The sequence below is a fragment of the Ursus arctos genome, unplaced genomic scaffold (assembly GCF_023065955.2).
Source record: "Ursus arctos isolate Adak ecotype North America unplaced genomic scaffold, UrsArc2.0 scaffold_30, whole genome shotgun sequence".
In the NCBI taxonomy this organism is placed as follows: domain Eukaryota; kingdom Metazoa; phylum Chordata; class Mammalia; order Carnivora; family Ursidae; genus Ursus; species Ursus arctos.
The window spans coordinates 16,087,872-16,100,396 of record NW_026622986.1 but is presented as its reverse complement, the minus strand read 5'-3'; the positions used below and the strand labels follow the sequence as shown (position 1 = coordinate 16,100,396).

The 12,525-nt window shown below is 49.7% G+C and overlaps 1 protein-coding gene across 1 annotated transcript; it reads left to right on the top strand.

Annotated features, from left to right (window-relative positions):
- The first annotated feature begins 10,631 nt into the window (after positions 1–10,631).
- On the top strand, positions 10,632–12,000 carry PTF1A (pancreas associated transcription factor 1a). Its single transcript, XM_026478918.3, has 2 exons — positions 10,632–11,406; positions 11,798–12,000. The coding sequence occupies exons 1-2, from the start codon at positions 10,632–10,634 to the stop codon at positions 11,998–12,000; spliced, it is 978 nt and encodes a 325-aa protein (XP_026334703.2).
- Positions 12,001–12,525: the final 525 nt, after the last annotated feature.

Sequence of the window (12,525 nt, the reverse complement as noted above, 5' to 3'; positions counted from 1 at the left end):
TGTGATTTTAAATACATAAATAGACATAAATTCACATTTAGAGTGCATATTAGAACACGGTAATGATAAGGTACCAGGCACAGCTAATCCTCCCCCCCTATACGCACAGTATTTTTCTTTCCTTATTTGATAGCATTCCACATTTTAACCAGGAAGATGGCCACCTGCTTAAGACTACCTTTGTCAGCTCCCCTTGTAGCTAGAAGTGGCCATGTGATGGCTCAGACCAATTGAATGTCAGCATTTGTGATAATGTGCAAACTTCAGGTAATGTTCTTAAAAGGAAAGGAGTATGCCTTTCTTTTTTCTTCTTGCTGGCTGGGATGCAGACATGACGGTAGGAGTTGGAGCAGCCAGCTTAGACCTGGGATTTGGTGCCATGTTTCAGGAAGATAGAGCAGCTGGTCACAAAGAAGCTGGACCCCTAACCCACTGAACCACCACATAAACTTCAGATTGCTTATGCTTGGATTATTAAATGAGAGAGACTTAAATGTAATATTTTCATCACTCTTATCGTTTGATACCTGTTAAAGAAGTCAGACCTTTATCCAGAATCATGCAAGGTGTTCAGTCAAAAGGAAAAAAAATGGGAACCAATCAACTCTTAAATAAATTCCTTTATATAGACAATCAGGCCTGGCTCAAGGTGAGAGATACCAATGGAAGAAATTTGTTGTTGTTGTTGTTTTAATGCCTGTGATATCACTTCTCATTCTTACCTTCTTCTCTTCTTATTTCTTCTGTGCTTTATAGACATTTAATAACAATTTACTCAGTACTGTAATGTATACACGCAAGTTGCTGTGAGAGTAGAGCTTTAATGTTCTCACCATGACAACAACAAAACGGTCATTACATGAGATAAAGGATGTGTTAACTCACCTTATTGTGGTAAACATTTCATCATATATGAGCGTATCAAGTCATTACCTGGTACACTTTAAACTTATATAGCATGATATGTCAGTTATATCTCAATAAAGCTGGGGGGGGGAGAGAGAAAAACTGATTGATTAACCCACTGAGTATCCAGGGAAATAGGAGGGGAACTAGCACTCACTGAGGACCTACTGTGTGCCAGATAGTTCACACACACTATTTCATTAACTTCCATCAACAATCCTTAAGGTAGATAATATTATTGTTTCCCATTTCCATAGTCAGGGAAACTAAGGCTCAGCAAGATTAAATAAATTATCCAGGAACAAACAATAGTAAGGAGTAGAGCGGATATTTAAATTCGAATTCAGATCTACATGAGCCAAATAGCCACGTTTTTCCGCTTTCCACTCTTTCATATTTCCAACTCTTCCTTCTTCAAACTTGCAAACTCTTCCTTTTGCTTCTTCTCTCTCGTTTTGCTTCACTTCTTCAGACTCTGCTCCATTGTCCCCTTTCCTCTCTACCTTCTAATCCCTTCACCTGAAGCCCAGCACGTGTATTTGATAATCGTGTGGAGCAGTGTTTCTCAAACTTGACTTTGCATGCTCTCTCTCTTTTTAGTGTTTTTTTTTTTAAATTGACGTATCATTAACACACAATGTTACATTAGTTTCAGGTACACAACATAGTGAGTTGACAAGTCTATAGGTTATGCTATGCTCACCACAAGCCTGACTTGTGATACGTGTATGTACTCATACATGTATACACACATATATGCATATCTGTGCTTATATATAAAATCTCCACCCTTTTCAGAGAAAAACGAAACAGCCACCAATAAAAGTTTTTATGGGTCCCCAGTGCCAACTTAAGCTATTATTAATATGAAATTGTTTAAATATTTACAAATATAAATTTGGCATAAACTCTATATGTGTGTTGTTCTTTTTAAATTTTATTTATTTTAGAGAGAGAGACAGAACACGCACATACGTGAGTGGGGGGAGGAGCAGGGGGGGAGGGAAAAGGGGGAAAGACTCTCAAGCAGATTCCACACTCAGGATGGAGCTAATGTGGGGCTCAATCCCACGACCCCGAGATCATGACCTGAGCCAAAACCAAGAGTCGGCCACTTAACCAACTGAGCCACCCAGGCGCCCCTCTATGTGTGTGTTTCTTTTTAAATTTTTTAAATCTATAAGTCAATAAAATTCAAACTAACCTTAATATGACAGATGATGTGATTTTGTTGTAGTGACATTTCACCATTTACGAAGCTGACATGGTGTTGGTCCCTACCTTCAGTTCACTGTGTGCCATGGGTGATTCATTTCTCCCCCCAGATTAATTAATTAACTTATCATGGAAACTACCACGATGGCCATTGTTTGTCTAGCCTGCTTTCTGGTTATTTGGTCTTTTCTGGGCAAAGCACAGTATCTGTGTATTTTCTTTAGCAATTAAAATAGCCTGTTTGTTGGTACCACCACAGTCTTAAACGTGAATGTTAACTCAAATTCAGGCTCCCAGTTCAAAGGCAGGGCCAGGTGATAGGGTGGTCATCTACACAGAGCACAATATGTTCATACCTTGTTGTCATCGTTTTTTAAGATTATCAGCTATACAAGGTCACAAAACTGAAAAAAAAAAGTCATAATTTATGGAGACTTTATTTAAGAAAAATGGACCCAGAAATTCAGAGGTCCACATAAATGAGAGGTCCAATGATAGGTTCTCACCAAGACAATCAAACCCCTGGGTATGGGAACAGTCCCTTGTCACAAAAAGAGAAAAAACTATGTAAATGCGATCCACTGATTAGAGAGGCATGAGCAGACTGCGGAGAGACTGTATCATATAGCAGGGCTGGCTGGTTTTCTTTCCAGGTGAGGAAAGACCTCTGGCTTCTCCCAGAGCCAGTGAGAATGGAGGGGCGAGAGGGGAAAAGCCACCCTCATACTCAAGGTCTGTCTCAGTGTGAGTCTAACCAATGTCTCTGAGAAGCTACTACAAAAGAGGCACAGGAGAGCCTGGCCTGTGTGAACACCCCCCCCACCCCCCGGCTTGAGTGCTGTGGTCTTCACAGGCTTCTCTCCATGGGCCACACTGTGAGAGATGGGCCACTCTTCTAGCCCCTACTGTATAGCCACGAGCATTGGCAAAAGGCTATAACCAGGCTTAATCCGAGCTCTCCCCAAAAGTTCTGAGAACAGCTGCATCTTCTAGTGTCAATAGCGAATCAGGCTCCGTATTTGCTGGTACTTATGCACTATCAATCTAGGAAATTGGGCTGGTGTTGGCAAAGGCAGTAAAAACGACTTCCATCTGATTAATAGGGCTTCTGCTTCCCACTGACAGTGTATACTTGTCCAGTCCCCCAACGTTTACTGAGCATCTACTATGCTGAGTGACTTACTAAGCAACCACTACCGTGTGCCTGCCACTGTGTATGAGTTTATATTTAACTCACTTAACTTCCACAATAGGCAATGAGGTAGTAGTATTATCATTTCCTTTTGCATTTTGCGTATGCAGGAATGGGAGCACCAACGGATTAGGTAGCTTGCCCAAACAGCTGATCGGGAGCTGAGCCACTGGAATCCAGGCAGTCGGGCTCCAGAGCCCCCTCATGAACTCTGTGCTACCCAGCCGCTCTGGCTGCGTGCCTGGGATTGCAGTGGAAGGTGGGCTGCTACTTTCCGTGTGACAAAAATAGGCTTACATCTCTAGTGGCATCCAACCTGAGAAGGGTCTGGCGGTGGCAAAACCCGAGGTATGGCAAAGGCATATGCAGGGTGCTGGTTTCTTGGAACATGCAAGCATGAAAATTGTACCGGTGAGCTTTTGGGGTGGCTTTCCCAAGTAACTGACGCTTCTTGACCACTAGTAGGCGCTTCGCCACTTGAACTAGGCATGGTTTGGCATAAGCTTCTTCGTAACCCAGCTAAGGAAAAGATTTTGCTCCACACAGGATTTTAAGGAAACAACAATAATAAAACCACTTCAATATCCCTATATCTTCATGACCAGTCAGTGAGAGCTAAGGTCTTATTGATAGGAGGTAGAAAAAAATCCTACGGGAATCAAAACCATGACCTGCCAAGCAAGGTATAAAGTCAGATCACAGATAGAACACAAAGGTATTCAGGATGCCTGGGTGGTTCAGTCGGTTAAGCATCTGCATTTGGCTCAGGCCGTGATCTGGGGTCCTGGCATCAAGTTCCGCATCGGGCTCTTCGCTCAGTGGGGAGCCTGCTTCTCCCTCTGCCTGCTGCTCCCCCTGCTTGTGCACTCTCACTTGCTCTCTCTCCCCCTGCCCCAATCTGACAAATAAGTAAAATCTTAAAAAAAACCCCACAAAGGTATTCTAAGAGATGCAGGAAGTATGATCTGAATTCTGAGTTCCCAGGAGGGAGTGGTGTGCAAGTGAAAACAAAATTATACAGAGGAAAAGTCAGATGCTCAGCCGTCCTGCCACCGTGAAAGCCTGTCAGTAAAGATATGGGGAAATGATGATGAAATTCAGCCAAGTGAAAAACGCAAGGTGCAAAACTAGAAAGATATAGAAGAAAATAGACCAGAGTGTTCTCAGTGGTCACCTCTGGGCTGTGGGCCTGGACAACGCAGATAATGTGGGGGTTTTAATGAGTACTTAGTCATTGTCAATTTCCTTTATGTTGCTGAATCCCTACAAATCTTGTTTGATAGGGATTTCATGCAGGGGATGGCATTTCATCCAATGCCATCCCATTTCAACTGCACTGCACGCAAGACTGAGACAGTTACAGAAGGAGCTCACTCAGGACGCAGCCCACGGGCAGGGAGCCCTGGGCTGGCCTGCACCTCCCAGCCCTCATTGGTCCTATCTGCTAGAAGGTCTTGCTGATTTTTGACGATGGCGCGAGCTGATATCCAGTCTCTCTGGAGGGCTCTTCCAGGGCTTATATCCAGAGATCATCATCCAAAATTTTTCTTAAAAAGTAAGTTCATTAATTTTAAAACATTTTTTTGCATGTATGTTCACATATTTCAAAATTCCAAAGGTCCAGAAGAGTCCACAATGAAAAATTCTATCCATTAGCCACTCAAAGCCTTTCTCAATGCAATCGACGTCATCAGGTTCTTAGGTATCCATCTAGAGATATTTGACGCCTGCACAAACTGATGTACTCACATATATTCACTGTCCTCTCCTTTAAATGCAAGTGGGAGTACACCAGCCACTCCTGCTCCTTTCACATAATGGTGTGTCTGGGAGAGCACTTCACATCACTACACCGAAAGCATTCTCATTCTTTGCTATGGCTGCTGACTACGCCCCTCTAGGGGTGTACCGTAATTCACTCAAGGCCCTATGGACTGACATGAAGCCAGAAAACACAGACAGCTTTTAAAGAAACAAACTGAAAAAAGCCCAACGTTCCTGTTTCTATTAATTTTTTTTTTCTTTTCACCGCTCACTACGCAAGGCCAAGACGCAGAAGTCTGGTAATAATGATTTTTGGTGTTTACATTACTAAAGGTCAGACACCTTTCAGAATAACAAGACTGAAGGACAAAGTTCAGAAGCTTTGCTATTCATTGAGTAAACGTTGTCAGGACGGAAAACACTTATTTGGATAATTATATCAGCATTTTGGTGTTTCTCCCTCAAAGGATTAATGTTTAACAATGGGAAATGTAAAGTCGGGCAGGAAGGAGGTGGGTGTGCAGCGTTAGGATTTTCTCTGGGGTTCGGGGCAGACCTGTGCCTCCTGCCCTCATTCCCAAATGGGACATGGCCCAGCTGGGATTTTTTCTAGGCTGAGAAGGCTCAGGGTGGAGAGAGTCTGAAGGCAAAATCTGGCAAACAATGTTGACATCCCCACCTCCTTGTGCCATGGATCTAGTTACTTCTACTTGTGGCTCCGTGGTGGCAGCTGTGGCCATCCGGGAGAGTCACTTAGCCTTTCTGAATCTTACTATTTGCAAATAATAACGATACCTCCGGTGATCTCACAGTGCGATGTTAGGAGCAAATCAGCTGGTCCACGTGAAAATCCTATTACGTCAGCCACATTAAGTGCACAGACAGAGGAGGGGCAGACAGATGCTATGTGACATAAACACGATGTAAAGCCAGACAAACCTCGTGTTGAATCCTCACCCCTTCTCTTACTGGCCATGCAACCATGGATTGAAGGCCGAGCCTCACTTATTCACCGGGGGAAGTAAGGAGGACCCCCTCCAGGTTGCAGAATGATACACATGTCTGAAAGTCCTCCAAAATGCATCTAGCTTCCCTAGCATTTGTGTTACTCCTTTTGCCTATCTTAGGACAGAATAAATATAAGGCCTTCAAAACAACTCAAGGAGCTCAGATCAGTGCAAAGGAGCGTAGGAGGGAAACAACGAAAACGAGAGAGAAATCCTCAGGGCATCTGAAGAAATGGAATGTTAATTATGGATGGAGTCAGGTGTACGTGAGAGGTGTGGAGAGGTAGGCTGGGGTACTTCCAGGAAGGCCTTGTAAGCTGTGTCAAGGAGTTCAGCATCCTCTAGGCCCGTGATTTCCAGGATGGAACAGAATGTCACGTGATCCCACAGTGGGCCTTCTCAGTGGGAAAACCATCCATAATCAATACAGTGTGACTTTGGGGCCAGAGAAAGTCCCATGATCCCATATTTAACTTTGCGTACTTTGTCGTATGCCAGGAATTGCACTATTCAGTGATTCCTCCCTCAGCACTCAGGAAGTGCTGTGGTATCCACAGTGCAGCCCGGACTCGAGAGTTAGGGAGGCCAGAAAAGTGGTACTTGGTAGTCGGGGCAGGGTTCGAACAGGGCCTGGACTGACTCCATCGCACATCAGTATAAATATGCCCTTTGTGAGTGGGCAGAAGCAGGGCTGGAACCTGCTCTCAGCAGCCAGTGGAACCGACACTGGGCTGAGGTCACCTACTGTGTGACCCTGGGGGAAGTCACTGAACCTCTCTGGGCCTCAGAAACCTTTCACCATTATCCCCGTGATTCTATTTTTCAAATCCTTTCCTAAGAGTATGGGAATAAAGAATGGGTTCCTAGGGGCACTAGAGTGGAGCGAAGAAAGGTTTCAGAGAACAGGGGAGGGAGAAGGAGTAGCAAACAGATATAGGAGATTACAAACAACGGCCTGGCATCATGTCTATGTGGATTAGTGAGGACAATCTGGGTCATGAGGAATCAACATGGACCCGTTTTCAAGTTGGGAGACAGACCAGGAATCACATTCCCAAGTCCCTGCTTGCAAGCACCAGGCAAGGAGTGTGGGATATTGTGGAGCTGGGCGCCAGCATATGCCGAGCAGGTGTGGAACACTGTGGGAACATGTGGAGGGCAAGCTGAAGGATGGAGAGCCTAGAGGCCCCATTCTTCATTTAGTGGCCTCTGCCTGAAATTCAGCTTGGGAAGGAGCCAGGAGACCTGGGCTCCAACCCTCCAGTCACTGTTCCCAAAAGTGAACGCAAGATGCTAGAAAGGTTTGATGGGAAACAAATGAACACGTTTTCAGGTCCTTGAGACTCCTGGGAGGGAGAGAGCTGAGAGACCGGGGTGGGGGCACCAGAAGTTCTTGCCAGAAGTTCTGCAGGAACTGAGAACCTTGAAGATAGTATGAGGCCCCTGAGCAGCCCTGACAGAAGTGTGGCAGGAGTCAACCGGGTCCAGGACAGCAGGTGCCACGGAGCGACTTTGGAAAAATTTGAAAAGAATCTCAAGGCCTCACCAGGATTTGGTATGAAAAAGAACCAACTGCCACTGCCTACCTTGGGGGATGGGTGTTATTTTATACCGAAGCAGAGATTCCTTACAAGGTTAGGGGACATCTCTCCTGAGAACAGAGGGTGGGAAGAAAAAGATGCTGGACCTCAGCAGGGGGTGGAGAGGCTTGCAGCTCTGGGACCAGTTCTGCCCCTGTCTCCATGAAGAACCTGGAACCTTTTGATCTTGTTCCTCTCCATGTTCCCCCACTGCCCAGGGGATCCATGAAATGTGGAGGGAGGGGCTGGAAGGAGAGTTGGGCCTCTAGCCATTTCCTCAACCAATGAGTTGCTTCCAGAGGCCGAATGCAGCCATCCACGTTGTTGTGACCTCCAGTGACCCAGAGAAAATTTCCTTTATTAGTGGTGAAGTCTTTCTTCTTTTTATTAGAGAAGAGAACGATCATGTCTTACTTACATGCATGCCCACACCAGTACCCCAGTATCAGCATCTGCAGGCCTAGCCCTTCTTCCCAATAGGACTGGTCTCCAGACGGTGGTTTTCTAGGGGGAAAGTGGTGGGGGTGAGGAGGAAGAGGGTGAAGAGGGTTATGTCTGGAACAGGTGAATACTTTCTCTTTTCCTCCTACCCCATGCTCAGCCACGAAGCCCCAGGAATTGCCCAGAATGTCCATGGTAGCTAGTTCTGCTCAGCCTCATGGGGCAATAAGATTTCCAGCGCACTCCCCATGAGCTCACCGGGGTGCCCAGAGTAATTTTCTGTACTCTACCACAAACCCACCGAGCACACATAAGAAGCTAACTTAAAATCACATTGGGTCAAAAGATACCCGTATACATACCTACTGACTCCCAGGATCCCCAGTGCCCCCCAACATATCCAGGACACAAACACTCTCTCAAGAGCCACCTAGATTTATCAGAGAAGGCCTCTCAGCCTCTTGAAGAGACAGCCGTTGTAGGCTGGAATCCAATCTTTCCTTCACTGAACAATTAGCAATATTTTGGGTAAGGCTTTGAAGTCTGATCATTTTTTACTCTTCCAAAGTCCTTAGGCTGATCCAAGAGCATGTCCCCACTTAATTTCACTCTAACCAAGTGAGGGACGGGGATGAGGGCCTTTTAAGTGTAAAGAGCATTGGGTGCACACCACCAGCTGGCTGGATCTGTGGTCTTGACCTCCCCCCCCCCCAACAGTTTCCTTCTCTTGGAGGTGAGAATGATAAATCCAGAGGCAGGATTGCGGCTCAGGCTCTGGCACAGGGTACCTGTCCACATTTTCATCAGCTTAAGCATAACCACCTCACTAGGAAGGGCATCCACAGACACATAGAAGAACCGGCTATAAAACAGTACGTCTTTGGGTGAAAATTGGGGTTTTTGACAGTTCAAGGTAGGGTCTTTAATCGCGTGTAATTTTTGGCCCTAACGTTTGGGTCTTAGAATTGAATTAAGTACAGTGTAATGTCTAAAACCAAGAAGCATGTTGAAATTGCTGTTCTTAAAAGGCATGGCTTTGGATTTTGAGAGGAGCCTGCAAACCCCCTAGAAGCCTCTGGTGAGACAAGTGTCTGAAAAAAGAAGCGGCTGACCCACGAAGCCCTTGGCTCTCAGTCCTCTATTCAGAGAACATGTGCCACTTTACTCTCCCGGGGGTGGAAGTTGGAGCCTGGCGTTTTACAGGAATTGCCCCGACCTTGAAAGTGTTTCTTTGTTACTCTTAAGATGAAGAATTCGTGTGGCATCGCTGGCTGTGATAAAGCGTGTCATGGGCAGAGCACATACGTTTTGTGTTCGGGTGTTTTTTGTTTTCTTTTTGTTTTCTTTTAAGGTCAAGAAAGAAAGAAAAAAATCATTCCGGGACAGTCCCGGTGGTCAGAAAGGTGAGGGACTCAGGCTTTGAAAGGGTTCACACTCTGCCCTGTAACTTCCACGCCCTCCCTCCGGCCTGCTCCAGAGCAGACGATTCATTTGACTTCTTTTGTATCAGGTTTTATTGCTCCGAACCCCTAGGGTCTCGATTTGCTCTCAGAAGAAACGTGCCCCACCGAGCCGCTCTCCGAGGCAGCCCCTCCTGTGTCCCCGTTTCTTTCTCAGGGCAGGGTAAAGGCGGCAGCCTCGCGCCCCGAGACTCCGCGCAGGGTCTGGAACGCTCGGGACGTCCGGCGTCGCCTCCCAACCCCACCGGCACACACCGTGCCAACTTGACGGGAGTCCTAGCGAAGTCCGGTGAGGAGAGAAGACCCGGCGGAACTCAGGCCGGAGGCTGGGGGTGACCGGGGCACCCACCCGGACTGCCCAGGCCGCCGGCGGTGTCTGCGCCCACCCCCGAGGCGGAGCGGCCTCCGTCCGCCATCCGCTCCGCAGCCTGCGCGGCCGACGGGCACCCACCGGACCTTTTGTGGCTGCGCGAGGACGCCCCGCGCCGCGCCCCAGCCCCGGGGCGGAAGGCTCGGGCTTTGCGCAGCGCGCGGGCTGGGGCGGGGGAGCGGCCGCCGCGAGCCGCAGGTGCCTCCGAAACTCCGCGCCCCGCAGGTACTCGTCAGAAGAGCGGGCGGGGAGGGACACGAGGGGCCCCAGGCCGCGCGGGCCCCGCCTCCTCTTCGCCCCAGGAGCTCCCACTGGGAGGAAAGACTCCCCGGCCCCCGCGCCGCCGACGGGGCCTCCCTGCCCCCTCCCCGCCGGCGCCCCGCACTCGGTGATTGGCTGGCGCCGCGGGTCCCTGGCACGCGCCTGTGGATGTAGTTATAAGAATCCTCGCGTGCCGGCCCTCAGCTTCAGCAAGTCCGCCACAGCCCTCCCCGGCGCAGCGCGGGCGCCGGCCACAGCCCAACGGCCGCGGCCACTCCAGGGAGGCCGGGGGCGGGAAGCGGGCGGGAGGTCCTCCCGGCCTCTCGCTCATCCCCGGGGAGGGAGGGGGCCGCCGCGCGAGCCAGAACCGCACCGTCAAACGTCCCGAGAAGCCCCTCAGCCCCTCAGGCTTTCAGGCCCGCGGCGGCACAGAGCATGGACGCGGTGCTGCTAGAGCACTTCCCCGGGGGCCTGGAAGCCTTCCCGTCTCCTTACTTTGACGAGGAGGACTTCTTCACCGACCAGTCCTCTCGGGACCCTCTGGAGGACGGCGATGAGCTGCTGGCGGACGAGCAGGCCGAGGTGGAGTTCCTCAGCCACCAGCTGCACGAGTACTGCTACCGCGACGGGGCGTGCCTGCTGCTGCAGCCCGCGCCCTCGGCGGCCCCGCACGCGCTCGCCCCGCCGCCCTTGGGGGGCCCCGGCGAGCCGGAGGACGGCGGCGGCGGCTACTGCTGCGAGGGAGGGGCGCCCCCCGGCGGCTTCCCCTACTCGCCCGGCTCGCCGCCCTCGTGCCTGGCGTACCCGTGCGCGGGGGCGGCCGTGCTGTCCCCCGGAGCCCGGCTGCGCGGCCTGAGCGGGGCGGCGGCGGCGGCGCGGCGGCGGCGGCGTGTGCGCTCCGAGGCGGAGCTGCAGCAGCTGCGGCAGGCGGCCAACGTGCGCGAGCGGCGGCGCATGCAGTCCATCAACGACGCCTTCGAGGGGCTGCGCTCGCACATCCCCACGCTGCCCTACGAGAAGCGCCTCTCTAAGGTGGACACGCTGCGCCTGGCCATCGGCTACATCAACTTCCTCAGCGAGCTGGTGCAGGCCGACCTGCCGCTGCGCGGCGGCGCGGGCGGCGGAGGGGGACCGGGCGGCGGCGGGCGCCTGGCCGGGGACAGCCCAGGCAGCCAGGCCCAGAAGGTCATCATCTGCCATCGGGGCACCCGTAAGTGAGTCCGCAGTCCAGCTCAGGGAGACGGGGACGGGCACGGGAAGGTCTCGGAGGGGCTGGGTGAACGGACCCACAAGCCGGCTGACGGACGGATAGATGGTGCGTGGGCACCAGCGACCTTGATCACGAGTTGGCCTTTCGCAGGTTTTTTTCCGCCACTTCACCACGGCTGGGAGGGCGTGCGTCCCCGACAGACTTGCAGCTCCAGGGATTCCGGGGAGGGGGCGCTGGGGGGCCGAGGGGTGGAGGAGGAAGGTTCGTTCTCCTGTAACCTAAGACGCCTGTTCTATCGAGGCGCCCAGGAGGGGATCCTAAAGGACCAGAGGGCACCCTCTGGGAATAGAGTTGGACGTTCATGGTCTGTTTTCTCTTCTCACCTCCTCAGGGTCCCCCTCCCCCAGCGACCCGGATTACGGCCTCCCTCCCCTTGCAGGACACTCCCTCTCATGGACTGATGAAAAGCAACTCAAAGAACAAAATATTATCCGAACGGCCAAAGTGTGGACCCCAGAGGACCCCAGAAAACTCAACAGCAAATCTTCCTTCAACAACATAGAAAACGAACCACCTTTTGAGTTTGTGTCCTGAGAAGTCCCAGACCCTCCTGAGGATCTGATTATGTCTCTGTGCATATTGTACATGTAAATATCTATAATGTAATTTAAGAATCACATTTTTCTAATGGCAATCAACTGTTTGTTATTTATCTATTTATTATCCTGTCGAGTTAATGAAATAGATGATCTCTTTTTAAGTATATAACTTATATAATTTATCCTGATTTTCTAAAAATATGCAATAGCCTATGATTTCCCCCAGCACCTTGGGCAGAACTCTGCGTTGTTGGAAGAACTCTGGCCAGAAAACGTCACGCTAATTTATTGCCAGATATGGTTTATTTCTAAGCGTTGTTAATAAATGCTATTTACACCTTTTTCTAAAAGTTTTTTGTTTAATACATGATTGGGGTAGCTGTTTTATTTTTTAAAAGAAGAATTAGCTTAGTCGGTAAAAGATAACTGAACCAGACACGCAAAATGTGGTTATCCAGTAAGAAACCACATTTTAGTTCGATGTAGCTGAAAGTGGGTGGATTAGAGGGTTAGGCCCCAA

What these genes read in the sequence shown, in the direction of transcription:
- PTF1A (XM_026478918.3), top strand. Translation starts at nt 10,632, where the DNA reads ATGGACGCGGTGCTGCTAGAGCACTTCCCCGGGGGCCTGGAAGCCTTC. An exon ending in CATCTGCCATCGGGGCACCC is followed by an intron (nt 11,407 to 11,797) that starts GTAAGTGAGTCC and finishes TCACCTCCTCAG; the next exon opens with GGTCCCCCTCCCCCAGCGAC.